Here is a 27603-nt window from a genome sequence, read left to right as displayed (position 1 = left end):
CTGTCATACAGTGTTATCAGACTGACTACTACTTCAGGAGAAATGAAGAAAATTACAGCAGAAAAATGCATCAAAGTTGTATTAAAGTGTACAGAGGACAAGGCAAAGTATTCAAATGTGTTTAAACAATCTTTATTAAACTTGACATTAAAATAAAATAGAAATCAGACTTCTTGTGATTACTGATATATTTCTGCAATCTCAATCCAAACCAATTTGGTAATAAAACATTATTTGTGAGCCTGCTGTTAATCTGGCCAGTTTAGTGTTGTAAAGCTGCTTACATCTAGTCACTGAAGCACTGAATTTGAGGGAGTTCAGCCTCCATATTAGTTACACTTAGGGAAAACCAAGCAATTTTGCAGAACAACAAAAACAGATATTGCAAACATGAGAAGAAGCAGCAGTATCATTCAGTGTTTTCAAACTTCAAAAACTTACCCTATCACAATTACGAAGATCGTGTTAGTCTGGGTAAATTAAGAATCAAGTAATGGCCCAGCAAATTGTTTTGCTATACCCATTTTCATTTATTACCAGTGCTTAATATATGTTGATTTCCTTAATTGCAACAAACTCCTTTTCTTTCAAATACTCATTCTCAAGGCAAAGTCTGCAAGGTACAATTTAGTTACAAGAGTATTATGGATTATGGCACTCTACTATTTAGCTCCTGCTCTCCTACTAGAACTATAATTTAGTTGGTTAAAGCATTGCAGCACATTGCAGCTTCCACCCTTGACCTCTGCTGTCCTTATTACCTCAAAACAGCATATTGTGGCACTTGTAATAATCTGAGAAAAACGATATTGCAGTCTTTATTGTCCACGTCTAAAATAGGAGTAATTCACAGCAGCAGTCTCCTGTCTACTTCCCAAGTGTTCAGTCTGATTGCTAGCAATTTGTAACGTTTAAGAAACACTAAAAAGGTCACTAGTTTTCCTGCACTGAAGAACCTGAAATACTTAATGGAGTCCTGAACCATTAACTAGCAGGGTCTGGCAGGTAACAGTGAACACAAAGGTGATGTAGAAGTTGAAAGAAAGTTTCTTTCTTTCATGTTCTGTTAATTGTCTAGGCTACTACAGTTTAAAATGGGCAACTCTAATAGACCAAGGGAAAAAGCACTTCAGGTGAAAGCGATAGAGAGTATTTACCTCTTCCTCAGTATTTGAAAGGTTTCCATTTTCAGCTCACGATTCTCCACATGGCATCCGGTTGTAGCATTCAATGAGGTCCTAACATACAAACAGATGTTCGTTTCTGTTTCTAAAGTCTTCATATTTCACCAGTTTCAAAACAGGCTATTTTAAAACCCCCTGCAACTGAAGGTCTCCAGGGCAAGCAGACGCAACAGGGAAAGGGCTTTTGGATGCACAAGGAATCCTTGAAACCACACAATATAGACAGATAATTTGTTGCTGTGTTTTCTTCTCTTTACAGTTTCCCTTGACAAAGACTGCCGTTTTTGCCTGAAGTTTGGGTTGTTTGTCCCTCCCATTCCTCCCCAAGCATACAAGAGACAGACTTACAGAAAACAGATTGGACAATCTTTTAAATAAGAACAATGATATTTTCCACCTTAGTTTAGGTAAAAGAAATCACCATGCCACAGAAAAACAGAAGTAACCTAGTATGACAGAATCTTCTGTCGCATATGGTAGAAGACTCACAATCTGTTATCCCCATTTGCAAAATTTTTAAATTATAAAGATGTATCGTGAATAAGACATATCACAGTTGGATACTATAATTACAATTATTGTTATTGACCAGCATTGGCATGCCTATTGGAGGAGAAAAATAAGCACAATTGAAATCAAGAGTAAAATGCATATAAAATGCAAAACATTGATAGGATGATCCCAAAAAACTCACCACTCCTTAAATACTCTTACAGTATAACAATAAACAAACCTTTAGAAACCAAAGACGTATTTTTACATTAACATTCACAAGAAAGTTTCTTACATTGAGTGTTTTTACATGGACTCCAAATGGTTACTTCTTTTTTTGCCTCACAGTCTTCTGTAGCCATCTGAACTTTTTTGAGGTCACTGCAGCAAGGGGAGCTGGTGGTACCCTGGGTGTAGATGTCATCTGAAACAAAAGCTAACGGTTAACAAGTCCTGGTTGAAAGGGTCAACCCAGCAGTCCAGCCGCAGTTTGCTGTGCGGAAGAAGGGGTCCAGTCTGAAAAAGAGCTCTATCCTTCAGCTGCTGACTTCAGCATTTTGTCACAGCAGCCTGGAGAGCATGGCTAACACTGCCCACAAAGGGAAATAGGAGCCAAGGTCATCTTGCAGCATTGTCTCAGGACACTAGTGAGTTTTGGAAATAGTGAGTTTTGAAATTGGGCTCCTCTTAGCTTGGGCTTGATGGGAGTGTGTAAAGAGACAAGTAGCTGTCCCTAGGAAACCTCTATTAAAACATCGGTTTTAAATCCTCTTGATCATGGAAGAAGGAATCGTTTGCACAAGATGCTCATGCACGATCAAGTCCACACCAAGCTATTTCCTAATTTAGCCACTCAAAGCAGATAGAGTCATTTATATATTTTCAGAGCAGAAGAGACCTTTGTCATAAAGGCTCCCTGAGAACTGCACTAAATAATTCCAGCTTAGCTAGAGAACATGTTTTCAGAAGTCACCCAACAGGTGGGATTAGAACATTAGAGCGGTGCTGGTATCAAGGGGGAGTGATAAATGGGAACCAAAAACAGCAGTTCTCAGAAGCAGGGCAACTGAAGATAGGAGAGGGACTTTCAGCATATACCAACACCCAGGGCTATTCCTTATCATGTGCTTGAATCACAAGCTCAACAGGGCAAGCCCTGTAATCCTCTGAATTATGTGGGTACACTGCACCTGCTCATCAGTTAAGCAATAAACATGGCAAGTTATAATGGTGGGACCGGTATTTGTATATCAAGATACCCAGCTAGCAAAAAGGCAGAAGTGAAAAAGTCATTTAACACTTGATGCTCTGCCACAGAAGTCAGCTAGATCTCCAGAATGTCCTGTGAGCCTTGGGAACATTTATATAAACTCAGCCGTTGCTCTTCTCTACTGGAGGGTTGCACAAAGGTTAACAAGGCTGCCAAGGCAGCTTTCTCTCAGCCTCAAGCAGCTTTCTCTAAGCCCAAAGCCTTCGTAAGGGCCTGCGAGTAGCTCAACTTCGCCACAGCCAGAGCTCTGAGTAGGCTCTGCCATCTTCCAACAGCAGCACCTTCTCCTGAACCAGGCAGAGCCCAACGTGCCTCTTCCTCTTAGGTACTCCATCTCTTCCTTCTCTAAATCCAACAGGAAAAGCATGACTTATTTTTGGCCCTCTCATTCTCCTCTTTTCTTTTTCCATAGGTTACTTTTCTTCTCCATGCTGGCAGAACTTCTATCCCTTCATTTTACTCACCTTCTCCCTTCTGCTTCCCTCCCTTTCCCCCTCCCCCTGCTTTCTCTCCCTCTGCACTTTGTGAACTGCTGCTGCAGTGCTGAAGTCCAAAGTTCAGTAACTTGCTAAGCACACAGATAAATATGAACCTTGGAGAATTTACATTGCTCCAATGTAAACAGATAGCCAAGGGTCCCTTTATCAGCACTGGCTCAGGACAGTCGTGGGGGGTCTGAAGTGGCTCAATTTTGTATTTTGTTTTTTTTTTTTGGGGGGGGGCGTAAAGGCGGGAGGCTGTGCTGTGCCCACTCTGCTGACAGTCGGGTGCGTTACCTCAGGAACATGGTGTAGGGAAGCTGGAAGCGGGATAACCTGGAATTCAGATCCAAGGGACACCAGCCTGACGACCATGGTCTCGAAGCTGAGTCATCTTCAAGTGGAGCTGCTGGGAGCGCTGCTGGAGTCGGGGCTAACCAAGGAGACCCTGATTAAGGCACTGAGCGAAGTGGAACCCTACATGCTCCAGAGTGAAAGTCAGCGCGCCATCAATGCCCTCCAGACAGAGAAAGGGGAATCTTGTCCCGAAATCCCCAATCTCCCCAATGGAATGGGGGAATCCAGGTTATCGGAAGATGAAACCTCTGATGACGGGGAGGAATTTACCCCTCCGATAATGAAGGAGCTGGAAAACTTGAGCCCTGAGGAGGCTGCTCACCAGAAGGCTGTGGTGGAAAGACTATTACAGTAAGGCTCCTCTTTGCTGCTTTCTTGTATTCTCCCTCTAAATCTCTTTTCCTTACCCCTTCCGCTCAATGTTCCTGGTATTCACAATTGATCTAGTTGGAGAGACAGTCTTCAACCATGCCCAGACTAGCAGCTCTCCCAAAACATTCCCCCAATTCCTTACAGATGCTCAAATTTTCTCTTTTAATCTCACTTAAAATGCATAAAGGGAGCCACGGACCCTCTTTACATATTTGAAACGCTTATGTCATCTAGCTTGAGAACAGTCCGGGGCCTGTATAACTTACTTCTCTGACTAAATGCTAGTTTTTAAGATTTACATTTTTGTAGGATTCACAATTTCAGTCATCAAGGGATGAAAAAATAAAATATATATGGTCACTCTTAACTGGTATCATATTAGCCTATGAATTCATGGTAAATCAAAGTTGCAATGCTTTCCTGCTATTTTTAAGGAGATAAATATTTTTAATTTTACCATTTTTTGCTATAGATTATTGGTCAAAGACAAACCAAGGGAACTTGTTCTTGTCACTCCTGCGAGTGCAAAGTTCTCCTCACTTCACTGGAGATTTTTCTCGTAGAAAGAGCACAAATCAAATAGATGCAGAGGTTAAAACCTAGGCAGAACAAACTACGCTTCTACCATCCGCTGCCTGTCACAACTACAACAGAACACAAACAGCAACAATTACAGGCTTTACTGCCACACAATTTTGCCTTTGCATACAGGCATTTTTGAAATCACAAAACAGGCAGAGCTCCCTGAGCCAATAAGCCTTATAACAGACTCAGAGAAACATTCACCAAGATTCCTGTTTGGGATTCTCCCTGGGATACTATTCCTGTGGGCAAGCTAAGAGGTTTGCCCAAGCAAGGACCGGGTCCATCCCAAGCTATCTAGCACAACAGAAGCAGAAACTTGCCCATCTGTTTTGGGGGTGTGTATTTTGAGATCACAAGCTGACAGAAGACACAAGATGCAGCAATATCCTGCACTTAAAATCTTCACTAAAACTAAAACCCAGTTAGAGAATTTCTCAGGCTTTCTGGTCACTCCTCTTCATAAGCAAACAAAATTAATACAAAAGGTAACAACAAGAAGCAAACTTAAAATCCCACCACAAAGGCCAGAGCTAGAAAAACACTATGTCAAGAGCTTCAATTCACTGTAAATACTTAAGAGATGAAAGCTCCCTGGTAGACTGGGAGCTGATGACTCTGCAGTACCCAAGAGAGGTAAATTGACTGGATCAGCTCTTACCTGGGTGGGGAGAGCATTCCCAGCAATTCAGTCTTCTTTTTGGACCAGTAAGTCTCTTTCTCCTCTCGTCTTCCCCCCTTCCAGCTCTGTCACATCTTTTAGTCTCCTCTGTTCCCCTTACTTTTCTTCTCTCTTGTTCTTTTTCGCTATTCCCCTTTCTCTCCTCACTTTTGTCTCTGCTGCTAGACCTCCCATTTTGATGTCTTCCTGGCTAATTTTCCCTCTCCCTTCCACACTCGTTTCCTTCCCCTCATCCTTGTCTCCTTCTCGTCTCCCTGAGTCTGCGTACAGGTCTTGGGGTAGTTTGAGACCAGTGGCACCGGGCGGGCCCTGGCTAGTTACTAATTATCCAATGGCTTTATTATTTCTCTTTTGTCTTATAAATTTATAGATGAAAAGCCCCTGATAAGCTTTTTGATCATTAACTTCTGATCAGGTATCTCTCCACAAAGGCAGCCATGGAAGTTGAAGAGGAGCACCTGGCTTTGTCCCATTCTTTCTAATGAATGGGTGAAGCAGGACTAACATGCCATCCACTGTGATCTGAGAACAGACTCACAGACGGAAGGAATTCCTTCCTGTCACCTTCAATTCAGTGTGAAATCTGTCTTCTGACCCTCCCTGCCTTTCTGGGAACTTGCTACTGGTCTTTCCTGTGCTTATTACCAGCCTCAGCACAACACTTACCTCTCTTGCAAACCTGTAACATTAATGCTTTCCAATCAACAGCCTCCCATCTCTCTGCAGACAGTCAATTGAGCAGCAGTCCCCTTTTACAGAACAGGATTCTAGGATTTACCTAAAACATTAGGAGAGCAGAGAGAGGACTGGGCAAGAAGCAGCATCTTCTAAGCCTCGTACTAGGTCTTAATTGCAAAGCTTTGTTCTGAACTTCAAAACTTTATTTCGTCAGTCCCCAGTGTTACAGGATAGAGTAATTTACTTCTGCTGCTCAAGACAGTATCAAGGGGACCAAAAGTCCCAGTTTCAGCCAAAAAGTTAGAAGCACACTTACGAAGGAATATAATAGATCAAAATTATTCAAGATAAAGTGAAGATAGTAGGAAGTCTGTATCGTCAAGTTTCAAATTTCTGATCAAAGATATATATAAATGTATTTAAAACAATTGTATGTCTGGGAATCTATTCAAAGCATCTGAACCAGTATCAGGGTTTGGTAATATCTAAGTCGTTAACCTGTTAATAAACATCTTTTTGGTTTTAAGAACAAACCTTTCCATTAATATATGGCAAAAGGTAATGTCCTTAAAACAATATTGCAAATAATTACAGGAAAGGCAGAACAGTATATAGTGGAAATTACTGCCAGCAACAAATAAAAGGAAGGAAGGCAAGAACTAATCTCCAAGCCCAGGTATCCACAGTAGAACTTTAACGCTTGCAAAGCTATTTCAGCATCCACACGAGGATTTCAAATCTAGAAACCTGATGGAGGCACTTCTGCCTTTAGATAGAAGCTTCTTTGGCCTAACAATTCCTGGTCTAACACTGTAAACCACATTTGAACAGAAAGATTGACTTGTGGGCAGCTACAAGCGATAGAAGAAAGTCTTTGTGGTAAGTGCAGGCATTGCTCATTAAGTAGTATCAGGAAAGAAACCATTGCTAGGCTTACCAGGTGGTGGAAAGTAAGAGTTATGGCATCAAGACACCAAATATGTCCTCACAGGACCACTGAAGTTGAAGCCACAGTTTCAGAACCACTAAGCACAGATGAGCAAAACAGGATGTAGACAAGAGACATCCACACAACGGGGTGAACCTATGGGCATTTATTACATTTTGTCCCTGCAGAGAACAGCTGACAGAGGAAGTTCATACAAAGGCTTCTCTAGTGAGGAATTAATATTCTATTTCATCCCTAAATCTGTCTCACTGATCTTCCATAAATTTGCAATTTGAATAACAACATTCTTTCTAAATCACTCTACACAAAGAACTGCATCTATGGTAAAGAATAAACAACTCACTAGTAAGGTGGAGCTGTGTGGAGTAATTATCAGGTATTACCTAGAGTAGAAGGCAAGAAAGAAGCTACCTTGGGAGAAGGGACAGATTGTACTACTACATGTACAGCAAATAGAGAGGTATAGCAACAATTCACCTGTAGGGCAAGGGGTAAAATTCCATTAGGAAAGAGAGCAATGTAGATAAGCGACAGATTTCCCCTGGAGGCAGGGATAAAAGCTTATTTTCCACAAGGGAAAAAGAAAACAAAGATGTGATGATAAAGCGTCAATCTTTTCCCCATTGACAGTGCGTCTTAGAATGGCTCTAGCTGGGGAATCTGGAGATGAAGCTGCCACACCCCTTTCATTTCCACATATAAACCAAGATGAGGCAAACCAGGCCAAGTTCAATAGAAAGGAACCCTGCCGGATGGTCTTACCTTCCCTGCTCTCTGCCTAGCCCGGCTCCAGTCTGTCCACTGACATCAGTGAGGGTTGTCTGGCAGGCTCCAGAGGAAAGGGCCAGAGGATGGTCCCGAGAACTTCCCGGCTCTGAACCTCTGCTTAAGTGAGGTCTGGTCCAAAGCAGAAATTCAGAACCTACCTCGAGGAAAGAAAGGATTCTCTTACCTGAGGATCCGAGAACAGAAAAGAAGGAAAGAAGGAAAAAAAAATGAGGAAGAGGAGGGGAAAGAAAGGAACAAAAGACAGAAAAGTCAGTAATAGTGAAGGAAGGAGAAGGTCCCCTGAATGTTACATCTCCAGCTCTCTGGAATGGGTTTTCTTTAATGCTAACAACTTGATATTTACTTTCCATTTAAATTTGAGATGTTGCTATAAATTATCAACCAGCCTCTTGTTCCCTTTGAGTTTATAACTAACTACCTGGGTTACTTATTGTTCAGGTAACAAAAGGGAGGTGAAAACGCCCTTAAAAAGTGACCTCAGAACTAAGAAAATGGGAAGCTGGAATGCAGAGAGGACCCAGGCCCCTGTGGCTGGGATGAGTCAGGGAGAGGGGCTATGCTCAGAGGGCGAGATGAAGCTGACAGCAGGACAGCAAGACTTAGGAAGAAGGAAGTAAAAACTACGTGAGAAGAATCTGCAGGCAGAAATTAGACCTGGGAGAACAAGAGAGGAGTGGGGAAACAGCTTGCATCTGAGAAGAAAGAAAAGATAAAAAACAGAAGAGGCTTGCAGAGAAAAGAGAGTTTGAGAAAGGCATTCTCATTCCTACAGTTCTAACTCAGGAACTGAGATTTTAGTGCACCTACAGCCAGGAAAACTAGGTTTAGAGTGAAATCCTACCCTCCGACTGTCAACTAGTCTTACCACCAGTGAAGGTTTCGCTTTATGGTGTCTTAGACAACGATAAAGACATGGAACTAGGTGTTTGGGCAATGGTTCATGTGAGATTCAGCTGACCAACTGCCACCACTTGTTCTGTGATGTAGCCTAGGGCCAAAAAAAAATTGCTGTATTGATATTACAGCCTGTGTTTTGACAGCATACAGAGTAGCTTGGATTTCATACAACTGTCCTATGAAATCATACAGGGCTAAGACTCCCCTGCAGTATTTTACCTCACAGAACTCTTTCTGCTTTGTCTCAAAACAAAAGAAAAATACACAAGGCTTTGAAGTACTGTAAAAAGAGACTCACAGGTTCTTCCTGCTTTATTCCTATCTCAAAGAAGTAAGGAAGACAGAAGGAAACTCCTTGTCAGAGGAGATAGAAGGTGATCAGGGTGCAGGAAGGAAATCAATTTGTAACAGAGGTTCCCATCGGTAATAACAGTCCCTCCTCCCCCCATCTGAACCAGAGCTCAAATCTAAGAGATCAGAGATTCCAAGTCTGAGCCTTTTCTCCTTTGTACAGGAACTCGTGTAACAAATTCAGGGTACATGTGCTGGCTAGACTATCACAAATACAGAGGGAAGAGATTGATCCTTGGTTTGGATGGTAAGAGAAGAAAAAGACACTGAGAAAGGGAAAGCTTTCGTAAGTTCAGCCCAACTTGAGGCTTCTGAAAGACAAAGATGGTTAAGGGAAGAGGCTAGAAGATAGAAGCCTCTATAGCAACTGTACCATCACAGAAGAGAAGCAAATGGTTCTATTTTAAGAAAACAGAGTCTTCAGAGAGCTATAACTGACACTGCTTCTGTCATACTTTAACTGCAGCAGAGCTTGTTCCTTGGACTATCCAGCCACCAGGAAAGAGACTGTGCGGGGAACAGAGATAAGGGTGTTTGCACTGAGAGAACAGGTGTGGACTTTGTCCTCCTTATCACTTTGCAGCCTCCGGCAACTTACTGAGTCAACAAAGCCATGAATAGTACAGCTGTTGCCTGTTGCTTAGACCTGTGCGCTCTTGCAACAGTTTCTCCATAATCGTAGGTACATTTTTCCCCTGCTGTTACTCCTTTGATGCTGGTGTTGGATGCGACACCACTGTATTTCTACAGCATGCGAACCACTTCCACCGGAGATTTCACAGACGATACACAGCAGGATGCTCTTTGTTAAAAACTAAACCAGAATCTTTTCCATAGAGAGCCTCCTGCACTCTTTGGTTCTAGACTTCATGGTTTCACGTCTATCTTTATTGTAATTTTCAGTGCTAGTGAAATTGATACACACAAAGAAGTCACAAAGTCATGTTTTCTCTATTTCCCTTAGGAACTGCCGTGGATACTCTAACAGGTGATCTTAACAATCAGAGATTCACAGTCATTATAAAATCCCAAATCAGATTAGTGTCAAGTTTTGTGAATAGGTCTCAAGTAGGTCTGTCTATTCCTTCAGCTGTTACCCCAAAGGAAGGTGGCAATAAGAGGAATTAATAGGTTGCCTGCTCTTCTGTAAAGCACATAGAAGTTTGAGCAGGTCTAGATGTGAATCAGTGGAATTGCACAACATAGCTGATGTGCAAGACCATAACCCTGGATGGCTTGGTGTACATATGCGTACAGAGCTGTTGTGTGTCGCTGTGATGAAAGCCTGTTCTCGTTTCCTGCACCACTGCACAGGATCTCCTCCTTGACAAGATTCAGAGCATGAGCTAGGTTCAGCCTAATGTCACAATGAATCTGTCCAGGAAAATGAAGTACATTTACTCCAGCGCCTATGCCTTAAAGAAGGAGGATAGAGAAGAAAAGGTACATGGAGAATGGCACAGAGCCAAAATTGAACAAGGTTCAGGACACCAAGGAATACCTTTCCCTTATTCAGCCAGTTAACGCTCTTGCCTCACCACATGTAGTGGTGATTGCTAATGTGCAGGGTGTGCCTCAGGAAGCTCCAGTGCACATCCGTGGCATCCAAGTCTGCTGAGCACTGGCATTACAGACAGTTCTCCTGAGGAGTGTTTTCTGCTCCTTCTAGAGAGGACCCCTGGCGGGTAGCGAAGATGGTCAAATCCTACCTCCAGCAGCACAACATCCCTCAGCGCGAGGTGGTGGACACTACTGGTCTGAACCAATCTCACCTCTCACAGCACCTCAACAAGGGCACTCCCATGAAGACCCAAAAAAGGGCAGCCCTCTACACCTGGTACGTCCGCAAGCAGCGAGAGGTGGCCCAGCGTAAGTACGGCAACAATTGTTCTGTCTCTAACTCTATAAAAGCCTGTGCTCTCCCTTGCTAATCCTTGCTCCCAGTTTCTATCAAGGAGAAGCCACTTTTGGCAGGAAGCTTAGAGAAGTCCATGTCAGTATTCAGTAAGGTGAACCAAACTGTACATGGAAAAACACCCCCTCATGAAGCAGCCTGCACTTATCCTGCACCACAACCCTCATTTGGCTAAAGAGAAGCAACCTAACGTTATCCATTTGCAATTATCATTTGAAACGCATCCTCAGATTAAAACAGTGTAAGCAGACATAGACAAAATTTCTGCCAGAGAACGAGGCTTTTGCAGTTTCAGCTAAAGCAAAAGTTCCCCTAGCAGCAAAAAGCTGCATGCTGCTGTACTTGCTGCAACAAAGCACTGTTGGCTGTCACCTCGTGTGCTCTAAGACCTCTCTTTATGGGCACCCATTGGGAACCCATCCCTGCAGCATGCACTTCTGTATTCCAAAAGTTTGCCTGGAATTGGTCATAGTTAATTTTGTATTGATGGGTTACAAGTAAAATGGGACATTTGGCCTTTAGATTGTTGTGGAGAAAAGGACTCCAGTCATACTTACTCTGAAGTCTCCTGCATCGGCTTTCACTTCTCCAAGGTGTGAGCAAAGATAAAATCCATGCAGAAAATGACAGGCAGCCTGTCATTTTTGCTTCCCAAAGGCAAATTCCTTTGCCCTCTTGTGCCTGCAGAATTCACGCATGCTGGCCAGGGTATCTTGACAGAGGAGCCCATGGGAGACGATCTGCCCACCAAGAAGGGACGAAGAAACCGCTTTAAGTGGGGCCCTGCCTCACAACAGATCCTGTTCCAAGCCTACGAGAGACAGAAAAACCCCAGCAAAGAAGAGAGAGAGGCACTGGTGGAAGAGTGCAACAGGTAAAGTTGGGTGTCTGGCTTTGAGGAGGGGCAGAGCAGGGTCTCTCTGCATTCTTGGTATGCTAGAGCTCGTGAGAGGCAAAATAATGGCACAGCAGTGGATGTCACCATTGCCACCAGCCACACTTGAATGAAATGCCACTGCTGAACATCGCCTCTTCACACAGGATCCAGTAATGCCACACGTCTTGCTACACCTTGCAGGATCCTTCCACATGGTGTGCAAGACCACAGTCACTTTGGGGCTGTGCACTTTACTCCGTGTCTTTGACTAAGGTGAGCTCAGCAAGACTCCTTTTGTGCTTTCTCCTAACAGAGCAGAGTGTATTCAGAGAGGAGTTTCCCCATCCCAGGCCCAGGGCCTGGGCTCAAACCTGGTGACTGAGGTGCGAGTTTACAACTGGTTTGCCAATCGCAGGAAGGAGGAGGCTTTCCGGCACAAGCTGGCCATGGACACCTTCAGCGGGCCACAGCCCACCTCTGCTCCCCCTCTAACTCCTCACAACTCGTCCTCCCTCCAGCCACCATCCGCTCTCTCACCCAGCAAAGTTCATGGTAAGAAACAAGCAGAAGGAGATTTGAAAGAGACAGTCAAACCTGTCCAAATTCAGTCACTAAAACTTACTTTTTCAGAAGTGAATTCACAGATAGAAAAAGCATGATATAAGGAAAGAGCGTAGAGATCATGTCTCCAAGTGGCTAGAAAAGCCAGGGTGACATTGAATTCAGTAACAAAACTTTCAGCCAGATCTCCTCACTTACTCTTTGACATTCTGCACTCCCTCCCGACTGGCAGACAGTAATCCCCTTTCAAGAAGTTATCCACTGGGCTGCCACCACAGGTTCATTCTGTATCTTTTCACTCTTGTGCGTGCCTATTGCTCTCTCCAATACGTATCAGCACCATTACGCACTGTGATTAAGTTTTCAGGCATCAGGAAAGGTCATTCTACACCCTAGAACGACAGAGCTTCTTCAGCTTCATAGGCCAGAGGTGGTAAACTGCTCTCACTCTGGGAAGAGATGATCTTGCTGAGACTCCTCTCTACACCTGCATCCCAGGAGGGGGCTTCCAGTGCACCCTGCTTGCTCCCTGCAGGGCACACAGCCATACCTTAAAGTCGGGATCAGAGGAAGGAGCTAGGCCAAGTTACAGAGGAGAGCCAGGGCAAACTGGTAAAAATGCCTGTTCTTGTTCCCCTACCACCTACCTTGTCTCTACTCTAAACACTGAAGTTAAGTGCCCACAAAGGAAACTGAATTTAGCACTTGCCAAAGTTGCTTCATTTCTCACTTCTGATGACCAGTTTATCAAAGTTTCTCCATTTCTCACTTTTGATGACCGGTTTCCCCCCTGTTGTGATGCAGGAGTGAGGTACAACCAGCAGCCAGCCAGCGAGGCCGAGTCCTCCAGCAGCAACCACCATGGGAACAACTCCATGGTGACCACCCAAACCATCCTGCACCAGGTTTCTCCCCCTGGCCTGGAGCCCAGCCAGAACCTACTGAGCACAGACACTAAGCTGGTAAGTGACATACACTGAAGCACTGCTGTCTAGACAATGTCAGGTCCTCTGCCAGTGGTCACAATCTGGACTACTCAGAAACAGTATTTCCTCAAATACTCTTAAAGCCACCTTCTTACAGATAAGGGTCAGAGCCACTTTGCACTGGCTGTGTAATATGGTCATTCTTGGGATACCTGTGACTGATGGGAAGGGTGAGCATTAGGACATGAAAGCAAGAACCACAGCCATTTCCCTAAGATTAATAAAAAAAAGTCTGTCCTGGCAAAAAAATAAAAAATAAGAACACAGCTCAAGGTATGACATGATTTCCCTCCTCCCAGGAGACTCTTTTCTCTTCTCCTTTCCCCACTGACACTCTCTCATCATCTCCATCTGTCATTTGAACTCTACACATCTCAGGATAGTTGATCAGACACCACTGAGATTAACGGACCAGAGACCAGTTACTTGCCTGTAAAAATTAAGCCCAACAGCCTGTTCGCAGCACACACCATTGAGACACCGGATATCTACATTGCAGCAACCTACCTTCTCAAAGCAAATTTCCTTCTGAGATTTTTTTGTTTCAGATTACACTTCCTTCCACATAACTAACAATTAAGCATTAGGACTACATGACGGGCCATCTTCAGTTTGCACATGTTCCCTTCCCTATAGGAAATCAGTTGGCAGCAGTTGCACATACTGGCCTGAGGCAAAGCTAAGTTCATTATAAATGAGTATGATTTAAATCTCTGCAGTCACTCACTCACTTTGCTGGTTTTCTCGTCTCTCCCTGAAGAAAAAAAAATGTTTTCATGAGGTGCTGAACATCTTCTTCTAAAGCTGTCTTCTAGAACTGCTATCAAGATGATTTGTCCCACTGTTTAACCTGTTAGCGCTTGCTCTTCCTAAAGAGTCCTTATAGATTTTTTTCTGATGGGAGAAAAAAAGTAGTATAAATGACAATTTTCTTTATCGGCTGAATTATTAGAATGATATTTTGCTTTTCCACAGTACTTCAACTACAGATCTCTAAAGGGTCTTGCAAATTCAAAACCCTGTTAGAGCATGGACAGGGGTGATGTGGTTCATTTCAGGGGCTGAGAAAACAGTTATTAAATTTCTTGGTGACTCAAGGTCACAAACTAAATCAGAAAGACATCTAAGCATAGAATATGTTCTACCCAATAGATATGCTTCATCCCTAAGAACAGGGAACTGTCAGTTAATGTGGCCTGAAGAAAATACGTGGAAAGAGATAAAGAATTTTTTCAGCAACCCCCTTAAGGTCTCAGTCTGAAAACTCACTGGCCACAAAAGACTTGCTGAGAGAAAGGGAAAGTACAGGCATTTCTCAGAGGAAAGGCTGATGAAAGAGAGAGGAACTCCTGGATTCTGTACTGAGCTTCACAGCTAGAATTATCATATAAAATTACCTGAGCCTCTTAATTTCTCTGGGCATCATCTTCTACCCTAAGCTGTAAAGCACAGGATAAACCTACCCTACAGAGTGCAGTTGGACTGACCTCATTCACGTGTGTACAGCCCTTCTGAGCCCTTAAGTATGAAAAAAATAAAACAGAGCAAGGATTTACTCTTATTAATTCATCAGTTGACCTTTCATAGTTAACTGATGAGTATGAGAAAACAGGAAAACTGCAGACAAGCAAGCATGAAGTCCTTCTAGTTAGCAAGGGGCCAAGGGCGGGCAGGCAGGCAGTGTATCACAGCCCTGGGACTCGCCAACTCAACCTGCTGCAGGTGGCTTTTTCACAGTCCTCCTTCCACACAGATCTCAGCTTCTGGAGGAACTCTCCCCCCTGTCAGCACCCTGACCGCCTTGCACAGCCTGGAGCAAAATCCACACGCACTGAGCCAGCAAACTCAGAACCTGATCATGGCATCACTGCCCGGTGTTATGGCGATCGGAGCTGGCGAGACCTCATCCCTAGCGCCAGCGTTCACCAACACAGGTGCCTCCACCCTCGTGATAGGTGAGTAGTGTACTCAGCTGTTTGTTTTCTGGAATGACTGCTTATCAGGATTCAGATAGGGAGCTGCGTGTAATTGTCAGCATTACTTCCCTGCTTTCAGGGACAAAAGCACTAATTTGGCAGTGATAGGTACCCGGGGAAATTGCTACAAACACTAACGATCTTCAACTGCACTACTTACAAGTACCCATGTAATTAAGGGGCAGATGTTCCTTATTCATATTAGAATTCGGTTACACAGAAACCCAAGTCTTGAGAGCACGGGACTCTTGCAATCTATTCCCATGCCAATGTTTTGTCCTACTCCTGTGCATCTTCCAAAGATAAACATAATACCTCCTTAAAACTATGAAAATTGAAACATGTTCCTAGTGCTTGAAAGACAAAACATCCTGCTCTATTTCTTGTAAAAAGCAGCATATGCCTTTGGAACCTACAGCAGTAAAAACATTTCTTTACTTTGACAGCTTTTCTGGACTTAAGATACTACTTTTCATTCCAGGACTAGTCTACTGCCAAAACGCATTTCATTAGATAAAGGAAAATAAAATGTATACTCTTCTTATACCTTCTTCCCAGGAAGAAAGCAGTCCTATTTGTTCCATGGTGACAACTGTGAGCTAATTTCCATTTCCTCATTTATGTCTAAGATTATGACATTGTTTATAATTCTGTGCAAGCAAAAAAAAAAAAAGAAATAGGAGGAAAAAAGATTCCCAGAGCATTACCACTGTCTCAGTGCTAGAGAGACTTGGTGACTTACACAAATAGGGTCCGGAGAGAAGTGAGTACTGATGTGTGATACCTCCTACCTCTTTCTCACTGGTCCAAGTTCCAAAATTTGGCAGCCCAAACAAAATGAGTTTAATCTCCATTTCACATGGCTGGACAACTACAGCATAGTAATCTCTGTTGCCAACAACTTCATAACAAAAAGGAATAAAGGAATGAGCTGGACACCGAGATGTAGCTCTGAGCTCCTTTCTGAGTGAGGACTCTCCAGCAGAGCTTTACACGGGGCTATCACTAAACTGGCAAGTGATCTAGACTGCTACAAAGGGATGCACCCCAGGAGCAAACACGGGAAGTCAGAGGGGGTTTTATGGTACCTGTGTGCATTACAGGTTTTGCACAGCCCCACTTCATTTTCACAGGCATGAGATCTACTCATAATCACGGCTTACCAACTTATTTCCTGAAAAGCAGGATCTGAACTCGCCCTGCTACAACAGACCTGCCACAACCACGATTTCAGAGGCCCTGCTGCAGAGCAGCCACTCCTCCCATGGCGTTAGACACCGCTGACAGCAGTCCTTGTTTTTCAGGCCTGGCTTCAACCCAGCCCCAGAGCGTTCCCGTGATAAACAGCATGGGGAGCAGCCTCACCACCCTGCAGCCTGTCCAGTTCTCCCAGCAGCTGCACCCGTCCTACCAGCAGCCCCTCATGCAGCAGGTCCAGAGCCACATAAACCAGAGCCCCTTCATGGCTACCATGGCCCAGATACAGAACCCTCACGGTAAGAGCGTGAACTTGTTTGCTCAAACAAAACAAACAAAAGGCTCTGTTCTGGAGCATTTGCAGGTTCTGAAACATAACTGCCATCATTATCAAACTGTTTTTCCTCCTGCATTCACCTCCCTGTCCCTCCACTCCCACTGGTTCACAGACAGGCAGCAGGAAGAAAAAGCTCAGCCACGCTAATGTCACACACAGCTCCAGCACCCACATGATCTTGTTTTCTTTCGTGCACAGCTCTCTACGGCCCCAAGTCCGAGGTGGCCCAGTACACACATACAGGCCTCTTACCACAAACCATGGTGATAACAGACACCGCCAACCTCAGCGCCCTGACTAACCTGACACCAACTAAACAGGTAACAGCCTCTAGCACATTTGTTTGTTCCCCGCCTTACAAATACACCTGCAGGGAGCCCCTCGCTTGTCAAAGAGTTTTTGGGTGTGTGGTCTATGCCATCCCAGCAGAACAACCTCTCATCTCCTTGCCTCACTGGTAGCGGCTGCAATACTGGAGGCATTAAAGCAAACCGGTCACTGCATCATCAAGGAGAATTTAATCTCCTTGGAAACAGCACCTGCTCGCTCCTTCTAATACTCTTCCTGTGTGCCTGTTAGCAGGGATGCAGAAACCAGGCACCGCTAACTTTCTTTCCTCTAGGCGTTCACATCTGACTCAGAAACCCACACAGAGTCTGGGATGCACACACCGGTATCACAGGCACCGACGATACATTTACAGAACCAAGACACAACCATCCAGCACCTTCAACCTGGCCCTCGCCTCACCTCAAGCCCTGCTGGTAAGAAGAGCAGCCACTACTACCTTAAACCCCATATTACCTAGTTGCTCTTGCCAATGCTGTAAAACCCAGTCCGAAAATGGCACCTGGGGCTCAGCATTCTCTATGAGGGCTCTCCCACTGTCTTGGGGAGGGACGGGCGTTGCTGAAAAGGTGGTACAAGGAAATGCTTTTTAGCGCAGTCTGTGCAAGCTGTATAAGGCCAGACTGTGGAAATGGGACCCTTCTTCAGAACTGAGAGAGGAAAATAACCTTATAAAGCCTGGCAAAAACAATGTCCATGCATAGCCAGTCCTGCAGGTAGTTTTCAGGGCTGGAAAGGTCAATTCTCTCTCATTAAGAGACTCCAGTCAGATCTTTTCTCCCTAAGAGAAGACATTAACTAGGACATTAACAACCAAGCAGAATCCCCAAGTCTGAACTCCCTGAGAGCTGCCTCCCACAATGCTTTCAAGCTAGCTCGGGACTTGAGCTAGGTATATAATGGCACACTAAATAGAAAAAGTAATTATGCCACTATGCCAGGAGATTTTAGTTGTGCTGGAAACGTGGGCACACATGAGAAAGACTGCAGTGAGAATTCGTACTTATGCCTGTGCTTTTAACAGTGTCCTCCAGCAGCCTGGTGCTGTACCAGAGCTCTGACTCCACCAACAGCCACAGTCAGCTGCTGCCGTCCTCTCACAATGTCATCGAGACCTTCATCTCCACGCAGATGGCCTCCTCCACTCAGTAACCGACAACCAGCTCACGGGGGACTGCCACGACCAACACGCAAGGTGCAACTCCAACTGCGTTTGCCATCTGTCACCACTGCCTTCCGCAGGAAGACAAGGCTGCGGTCCGCCGACCTCCAGCCCCCACGCCTCATACAAACCCCTCATTCGGCTGCCTCCAGGGGAGAAGGCAGCGCAGGCTCAGAGCAGGAGCTATGGAACAGTGACGCTGGCACTGCTAGAACCCACTGCACCCCCACCAAACCCCACCCCACAAGCCAGCCTAGAACGACCAGACATCTCGTGGCTGCCGAAGGAGTCCTATTAAGATAGGGATCTGACTGGGATATGGCAAAAACACTGGGGCGTGGATGGGACTTTCATCCCGCTCAGCCTTCACGAGGCTGGGCCTGTACAAGCCTGCCAACACCAAACCAAGCCACACAGAAAAGAGCAAAACTGAGCTGCCAAAAAAGGAACACCACCTTTAGAACGCTCACCTCCTGTGCTGTAAAGAAACACAGGTGGGAATTACGAGAAATTGTTTAATCCTGGAGGCAAGAATGAGAACCTGGCTTCCAACTTTGCAATGAAAATCACCCAGAAACTGAATCAGGAATGGCTGGGCAAGAGCCTGTCAGTACAAGCTGTGGTCACAACCTGTGACTACAAGCCACAAATCCTTTAGTTAACTACAAATCCCAAGCAGTCCCAGCTCAAAATGACCTATTCTAAAATCATACTATCCCAGTAGAAATGGCTTGGTTATTTTTTGATATAGCTCTGCTTTGTTTTAAATGCAGAAATTAAAGTTTAACAGCAGCAAGGAGATTCCAGCTCTCTACGTTAACCACACGGACATCTTGCATGTCTTGCTCAACAACCACGGGGGCGTCATTCTCCACAGGTTCCTGATAATGTACAACATCTCGGGGGGGGGGGGTTCCCATGTTCCACAAGCAGCAGTAGTTCTTTCAGTTGTTCTCTATAAAGATGCCAACTTGGATAAATTTTACAAAATTGTTCTTTCTTAGCTTCCTTGTAGGCTAGATTCTATAGATCTTGATAGGTAAATAATTTCCCTGGAGTCTAAGGGTCTTGCTTGCACTAAGTGGAGGCTTTTAGCCCTAAAGATCTGCTTATATAAATAATTAGAAGAGGAACTACATCGTCTGTATTTACTCTGAACCTTTACATCACTGATACGTCATTAGCCAGACATGAGAAAAGCCCCGATCAACATGCTCCTGCCACTGTGACAGGAACAGAGCTATTCTTTCTGCTGTGAAAGGGACAAAACTCCTTGACAATAAAATATGCCCAAGACTAATAACAGATTAAGATATAAGGAAGAATTAAAAAAAAAAAAGAAAATGCCCAGCAGTGAACTCTTCAGATATCATATCTGGAAATTTCAATATTGCAGATGTCCATTAGAGTTTCTATTGACAAGAGCTTCCTCTTGATACTGTCAAGCATCAGAAATTAATGTCAGTAATTAGATTCCCTGAGGAACTTTATCCTAGAATGGCTTCCTAGCCTCCTATGTGCATTACTTGCAAATACATTGTGTCAGAAAAAAAAAAATCATCATAAAACAAGGCAAAAATAATGTTTAGACCGCTATATATTTGAAATCCCAAGGTGCTAGCTTCGGTATACTGAAAATTTAACTGGCCATAATTTTTTTTGTCACATTCATTTTGTTTACAAGCCAATTTTCTACTCAGTGTCTCCATTTTTTGGATACCAACTGTGTTTTCTTGAGTGAAATACAGCAAGGATTTTACAGTAGCAAAGCAAGCACCTTTGGTTTTCCCATGCTCAAAGAAAAACAGTTCACTATTTTGACTTCTCTTGCCTGGCTTTTAGGTCTTCTGACTAAGGGCAATGAGTTACTTACTGAAACCCAGCAGTCCTAAAACCAGAAGCCAAATATTTATCCAAATAACAGGTTGCTTCCTGAAATACTGGAGCTGAAATATAAACAGATTAAGAACCATACTGAAAACTACCAAAGCGCACTGTAGTTCAGAGACAACAGTCATAGTCAACCAAAATAAGGTCCGAAATACAGTGACTAAGATTTAAGTTCTTCCTGTAGCAATTTCATAGCATTGATCAGCAACCAACTGAAAAGCCATCTTCAGCCATATTTCTCTCTGCTGAGGGAGCCATTTGAATACAAGAAAAAAAAAAAAGCTGCCAAATTAAGTAAGACTAACAGTGTAGTAGGATTTAATAAAAAAATGCCATAGAAAACACTCTATATGAAAAGATATTTCAAAGGACACAACTTGAACAGAACTACCTATTTGTAACGATCCCAAAATAAGCTCTCTGCACACCCTTTGTTTATATGCAGGAGCCCTGAAGAGGTGCAGACTACAGAGGGATTAGTAACATGGCAGGTTTCAACAGCAGATTGTTATGATGATCACAAGGGGAAAAGAAAATAAGGGGGCCCTGACATCTGCCAGGATGCTTTTGATATATGAGTCTGCCACAGGCCAGAGCTATTCTTAGTAGGCATCTAGGAGCAAGTAAAGAGGAGCTGATCACCTGTTGCCATGTAAACCAAATTCAATTCATCATATACTCTCTCCATGACACAAGATTTGGCTTCAGGACATGAAAGAACAGATCAGGAGGGATACAGCTATGGTTATATCCCTCTGCCACACTAGTCTGTGTGCAGTACTTAATCCTTTTGCGCTGGGTCTGCGTAAGCAGCAGCATAGGTAAACACTGCACTAGAACAATGTTCCCTTTCGCAAGGGATGCCAACAACATAGGAGTTCACTTAATTAGACTCTCAAGCCACTGAGCTTTTTGAACAAAAACTCTGTCAATTAGTTTTCTCTCATCTACAGCAACTCTTAGTTTTTATTTTCTGCATTCTTCATCACAATCACCTGTCATTTGCAGAGCAAAACCTTCATTCGCTTTTTTTCTTCTTCTTTTTCTTCTTCTTCACAGCTCCTGGCAACACTGTGTTCTCTGTATGATTGCTGTCTTGTCTCTTATGCTGCCCATTTGCAGACAACTGCGGCAAATCTTTGCTGACCTGGTCACACTCTGCTGAGTCTATTAATTTCTTTCCAGTCTTGTTCTCTCCCTTAATTTTCTTTTTCTTCTTTTTCTTCTGGCTGTGCTCTACATAACCCTGACTTGGATTCTGGCTGGAATCCTGGGACAGCGCAGGAAAAGTGCTTTGCTTCAAAATGTCTGCAGCTGACACAGCAGCCTCCTGGTACCTTTGCCACTCTTGATCACTGTCCAGGTCACTGGAAAGGCAATAAAAGGGAAGGAAATTATGTTACATGCTTGCCTCGAATCAATCCAACACACAGACAGCAGAGTAATCTAAGACCAGACCACCTGGTAAACATCCAGTGGCTCCAGGATTCCAGTATCCACAGTTAGCATTTAAATAGTTTGTACCTCCCACAAAAGTTTCTAGTTCCCCAGCATTAAAAAAGAAACAGAAGAAGTCTGCTATACTCAAATATCAGAGTCATAGAAAACATATTGCTCGAGCAAAACACAGCTTCCTGTTCCATGCGGGAGTCCCAGATGCTTCTGAAATGTGGATTAGAAAAGTACTTCGGTGTGAAGCAGCTGACAGCACCTCACCTGGAGCTAGATGGCTGTCTCCTCCTTGAGGCTCGGCTACACTCTGATTTCTCACAGTCTCCTGGGACAGAGGAGGAGAAGAGGCGAAAACCTAAAATATTCATTTAGAAAGGAATTTTAGCTGAGATAAAAAAAAATGAGAGCAACCAACAGTAATCTCACTAGGAAGCCTCACTGCTGATAATGGAGGGCTTTACAGAAATTATTTGGGACTAACAGTCTGTGAGGACTTAGGGCACAGCAATCAGAACAAAGTAACAGCCCCCACTGGTGCTAACAAAATCTTCTACCGCAAGTGCTCTTTAGGCAGCTGCATGTACAACTGGCACTGGACAGGATCCATCCCACTCGTCATCATTTAACTAACCAGATCACAAAAGAACCACGAGGTCTGTGACTAGAACTCACCATCATCTCCACCGTCAGGCTGCTGCACACAAGTTTGTGAAGGTCCTGATGAATCCTTCAAGACAGTGATGAAACTGAACAGAAAACACCAGTCAGATCTTACACACTTAGATCTTCATTTCGTACAGACTGAACTAACATTGGGTGGGTATTTCTAGGAAACAAGCCTAGAGGAAGATTTTTTTACTTACTTTTTCCTCAGTATTTCAATTCTCTGCTCTCAAAACAGACTATGCCTTCTCTCCTTAGCAACACATGCCACAAGAATGACTTCACATTTCTGAAAGCCTACTTTAAACTCCAGGAATTCTAGTTCTCAGGGCAATAGTTACACACATAATAAAGACAGCAGCAGCCCAGTCAGATGCACATGGCCAGCACAACCCTGAAAGGAGTATTGCTTTAAGCCACAAAAACAAAGTGAAGATTCTTGTGCTGGCCTTTAAATGACCAAAGTGCTAAGGCAGACAAATTGTGCTTTTTCCTCCCACAACATATTTACCGCAGAAGCAAATGGAGACTGGTGGTGCTGCAGAGGTAAGTCTTTAACAGGGGGACACAACAGATGGGCCAGGTTAGAATACTGGAAGTTTGCATTAAATACAGGAATGAAAGAAATGAGAAGAGAAACAGCTTCCCCTCCATATCCAGGTTACGCTCTGATCTTTAATTTTTTACTTTTAGCAAACAGAAGTGTCTCTGTACTTTACCCACAGAACAAGCTTTCTAAGTATCACATGCCAATACCTGTCCAGCATTGCTCCCAGTTTCTTTGCAACATGTGCTCTGAACTCCGGTGTGGTCTGTAGCTCATTTCCATCCTCATCGTGACCATTCACCTCACGCCTGTTTAAAATAAGAATAGATTATCTCTTCCAAGGGCAATAACACCCAGTGCTCTCACCCAAACAGGAGATAAGGGACTGTAAAGTCTCCCACTCTGTAGGAACTAATTTATACTTAGTCGCTAGGCAAGACTGTTAAGAAAGGTGGAAAATAGCTCAACAGTAACAGTTCAGTTCCCAAGACTAAATTTCACGTTATTTAGCTCTGACAGTTGGTAATTGAATGATTCTGTCATTGAAATGGCCTACAAAATAGCCTATAAATAGCCTACAAAAGCAAACAAATGATGTCAGGACATCCGTTCTCTAGTACGTGCTTCCTGTGTACGCTGATACAATTCACGTAAATCTTGTCCCGAGAAAGGATTTTACTAAGTTGCCTGGCTGACAGCTTTCAAAACTGAGGCTACAGAAATGCTGCAAACTTAGACAGGCCAGCATCACCTCCATTGCAAGGTTCCTAACTTAGGCGCTGCTTTCCCAGCTTACAAATGATTGGCTTTGCAATTGCAATATGCCAATGAAATATTGGCATATTTAAATATGCCTTTAATATGCCTTCCTACATATAACCCTCTATTTTAAATTTTATTAAATAGTTACAAGTAAATATTAATTCCTTAATAGGACATCTCTGACAAATTGAACTAATGCTATAACTGTCAGCATTTAATTGTTTTCAAATTCTATATTGCCTTGCTATGAGAGGGGTGAAAAACATACTCTTAAAAGAGCTATCAGCTTAAAAAAAACATTTAAGCACCATTCCAGATTACAGTTGTACCAATTCCTGTGACAAAGTAGAATCTTCCAGTGGGAAGCACCACAAGGCATTAACTGTAAGTAGCACAAATGCAACATACTTTAGGTTTTTCTTCACAGAAACACAACTCTGAAACAAGAAGCACAAATACCTTAGGCTAGGCTGAGCAGACTGTAACCGATCTTTTTTAAAGCCACCTGGCAAAGGAAGAAGTAAAGCTATGTGAGAAAGAGACCTGCGGCCAGGACCTCTTTAACCCTCCTCCAGACACAGGGGCTGGAGAAAACCCTTACGAGGGCAAAGGGAAGCCTCCCACCGCCCCGGCTGGGGCAGACCTTTAGGCTCGCCACCACCCTGGGCACCGAGCCGAGGCCCTCCCCGTGCTCCAGAGGCGCTCCCCGCTGACGGCCGCCCCGGGGCAGGCGGAGCCGCGGAGGGGCCCGACCAAGGCAGCCGGGAACCGGGGCACGACAGGCCGCTGCGCCGGGGGAGCGGAGCCCGGCCTCCGCCAGCCCTCACCGCCGCGCGGCTCCGCTCCCACCGCCGCCTGCTTCACGCAGTCCCATGCCGCCTCCCGGAACCGCGCCGCCGCCTCGCCACCGCTGTCTGAGTCCGAGTCCGAGCCCGGGCCCGAGCCGCCCCTGGGCGCCGCCATCTTGAGGCGGCTCCGGCCGCGGGGCGTGCTGGGGGCTGTAGTCCTGCCGCGCCGCACCGGCCGGCCCCGGGGCATGCTGGGTGCTGTAGTCCTGCAGGGCGCTGCCCGACAAGATGGCGGCGCAGGCACCCCGCCTCTCCGAAAGCCCTTCCTGCGCTCCTCCGAGCCATACAGCCCCGGCACGAAGGCGTAACGCCAGGCACGGGGCGACACACGCGGAGCTGCGAGGTGCCAGGAAAATGCCGGCTCGGACCGAGTGTGTGTGCGAGGCTCCCGAGGGCGAGCGGCACAGGCACCTGGGGCTGCTGTGCAGGAGCCAGCGGGCCCACTTGCTGCCTTCCCCTGCTTTTGTCTGCATCTGTGCTGCTGGGAGGAGCGGTGCGCGCGGATGGGGACGTGCGGGGAGTAAACGTGGCCTGTCCTCACATCCATCTGTTGCAGATAAGCTGCCTTTGTGCAGGCGGCACAGGGATCACCTTCGTGTCTCTCGGCTTGTGCAAAGGCAGCAGGAGTCAAAACGAGTGGTACCAGAAAGCTGTGCTGCTCCTGTGCTTTTACAGGAAGACAGACGACTTTCCAACCCTAATGGTTCTACGATTAAGGGTGTGGAAGGGCGAGCAGACGTAATGGCATCCTCAGCACTTGACTGCGCTTTGTGACATCTCTGAAGTTGTAACTTCACTGCTTCAGAGCTACTGAACAGAGCACTCAAAGGGAAGTTTGTGATGGACTGACGGCCTTACGTTGTGGAAAGCACAACGATCTTCTACCATTAAGCATCTGATAGGACGGGATCCGTCTGCTGTAGGAATTTATCTTCAAAAGCAGGTCAGAAAAGGTACTAGGCGTGCAAGGTTCATTAAGATATGTAAAATGCACCAGGCAAAAACACCTCGCCTATTTAGCAAAAGATAAGTGAAAAACATCTGAGACATGAGAGAGGAGACACGCATCTCCTCTGCCTGGGCCTTTCACAAACATAGAATGACAAGTTCCAACTGACCTCCACAAAGGCATCAAATTGTTAACTCACAAGACCTGAAGACTGCACTGCAACTGTTCTGTTCAGTGCTTTCCCAGCCTGGCTTGGTGGATCTCTCATCCCAGCCCAGCAGTACTCCTTGGGGCTAGTTCTTTCTAGCTGTTACAGGCACCGGGATTTCTCTCACAGCTTGTAACACTATTTCAGCTTGATTATTTTGCTTCACAGATGTCAAAGCACCAGATGCTTCAAAGTATGTTTTACTCAAGCAGGCAGAGTTCAGTGTGCTTATGGGCCTGGTTTTTGAAATGTGTCAGTTCCCAGAGACAAAAGTACAGGAAAAAAACAAACCACAGATGGAAGCATGTCACGTAGCAGAAATAGCTGTATGGCTTCCCACCTTTTTGGTGAAACAAAAGTGAAATCAGCAGGAGGTCTTGCAAACTGCTCCTCTGGTTGGACAACAGCAAAAATTTCCCAAATAGAAACCCTTGCATGGAAATTTTAAGGAAGGAAGAATATTCCCAAATGTGGTTTAATACTGAATTAAGATACCATTAGGTTGAAAATACGAGTAAAACAAAGAGTTGATGAGAAAAATGCTGATGTGAAGTTCTATGTCTTTGATTCTTGATAGATGCATGACTTTCACAATTATGAGAATTTCAGGGGAGGTTGTGCATAGCACCCATATATAGTGCCATAACCATTGTTTGAGTCTTGTGACTTAGATCATGAAAAAGTGAATAAATCAAAGTAATTTATTCTCATTCACACCATAAGAATGAACTGGCAACCAGGCTACATTTTTTTTTTCTCCTTCTAATCAATTCCTGACTACCAGCTACACTGAACAATAATACACATAACACCATTAGAGTATACATAAACATTAATGGCATTTATATCCCTATCGTGCAAGTGATATTTAGCTGACTTCTTAGCTTCAACAAGGGAAGTATTCCCTTGCATCGCTTATTATTGTCATTCAATTTAATTTCTTTACCAGTGGGAGTAAATCTGAGTTTACCTGCTGTTTTAAATAAGATTAATCGGACAGGAACAGACTTATCTGTAAACAAGATTAACGCTTACAGTCTCTTCTTGTACACCACCTTTTCCACTCAGCCAATCTTATTCAGTGTCTACCTCTGGATATTCTCCATTTTTAAAAGAAAATACTCACTAGGAGTGGAACAAGGGTACTGCAAATAAGGCATTACAGAAATGCATAATTATATTCCATTTTTTCTGAGGCATAAAAGAAAGTGTTAAAATGAACACTGGGCATTGAAAATATTCCCTGGCTGTGTTGTCTACAGCGGCAACTATTTCTTTACAGATTGCTTTTGCTATCATAAGATACCCAAACAATAAAGACTATTCTTAGCATTGCTCTTACTCCCATGATTAAAATACCAGAGAAAAAAAATCCTCTATTAATACTGAAATTCCTTTGATTGTAGACATACATGGTGACTAGTCTAAGCTGGTCCAAATTTCAGAAGCTCATCCTTGTTTTAATCAGCATCTGGAGGATACCATTTATACCTTTGGGGCCTCGTTAACTTCTCATTAATCCAATACTACATTGAGATGCCAAATTTTTGCTTACATGCTTAAGTTGTGCCAAGCCATGCTGCTTTACTGTCTTGGTGAAAATGAGTAAGCTTGTCTTGTTAGAGAAATTTTCACAGACAGTAAATACACTGCTAGTGTGGGTAGTGGAGCTTCACAATGCGTGTCCTAGGACATAACCACCATAATTTTCAGATACTATCTTCATTTGCACCTCAGCTACAAATTTCCCAGTGCAATCCATCACCATGCACGGCAGTTCCAGCAGGGCTGCTGGATGACTGCGTTGTTATATGTTTCCTCTCAAAGCTGCCACCTTCCTTTC

General features: G+C 44.2%; 2 protein-coding genes across 9 annotated transcripts; one reads left to right on the top strand and one right to left on the bottom strand.

Moving 5' to 3' along the window:
- Positions 1-113: 113 nt before the first annotated feature.
- Positions 114-27571, bottom strand: LOC310883490 (protein CUSTOS). Of its 7 annotated transcripts, none has more exons than XR_014573558.1 (8): positions 24583-27571; positions 24215-24260; positions 23203-23301; positions 22456-22529; positions 22048-22138; positions 21327-21698; positions 20315-20387; positions 114-2100 (listed from the first exon to the last, which is right to left on the bottom strand). XR_014573558.1 is itself a non-coding variant. In XM_083803953.1 (7 exons), the coding sequence occupies exons 1-6, from the start codon at positions 25148-25150 to the stop codon at positions 21350-21352; spliced, it is 1227 nt and encodes a 408-aa protein (XP_083660079.1). In that variant the 5' UTR covers positions 25151-27571; the 3' UTR covers positions 114-2100; positions 21327-21349. The 7 variants fall into 7 exon arrangements, 2 of the variants coding, with proteins under 2 accessions (XP_083660079.1, XP_083660080.1); XR_014573559.1 differs by lacking the exon at positions 20315-20387 and adding an exon at positions 14149-14315; XR_014573560.1 differs by lacking the exon at positions 20315-20387 and adding an exon at positions 14153-14315.
- On the top strand, positions 3300-19426 carry HNF1A (HNF1 homeobox A). 2 transcript variants are annotated; one of them, XM_083803900.1, is made up of 10 exons: positions 3300-4133; positions 10752-10951; positions 11685-11871; positions 12188-12426; positions 13240-13397; positions 15175-15376; positions 16702-16893; positions 17130-17251; positions 17554-17695; positions 18304-19426. In XM_083803900.1, the coding sequence occupies exons 1-10, from the start codon at positions 3799-3801 to the stop codon at positions 18429-18431; spliced, it is 1905 nt and encodes a 634-aa protein (XP_083660026.1). In that variant the 5' UTR covers positions 3300-3798; the 3' UTR covers positions 18432-19426. The 2 variants fall into 2 exon arrangements, with proteins under 2 accessions (XP_083660026.1, XP_083660027.1); XM_083803901.1 differs by having other exon boundaries at positions 13189-13397.
- Positions 27572-27603: the final 32 nt, after the last annotated feature.

The sequence above is a fragment of the Anser anser genome (assembly GCF_964211835.1).
Source record: "Anser anser genome assembly, chromosome: 18".
Taxonomy (NCBI): Eukaryota; Metazoa; Chordata; class Aves; order Anseriformes; family Anatidae; genus Anser; species Anser anser.
The sequence above is the reverse complement of the archived record's forward strand: the minus strand, read 5'-3'. Positions and strand labels throughout refer to the sequence as shown.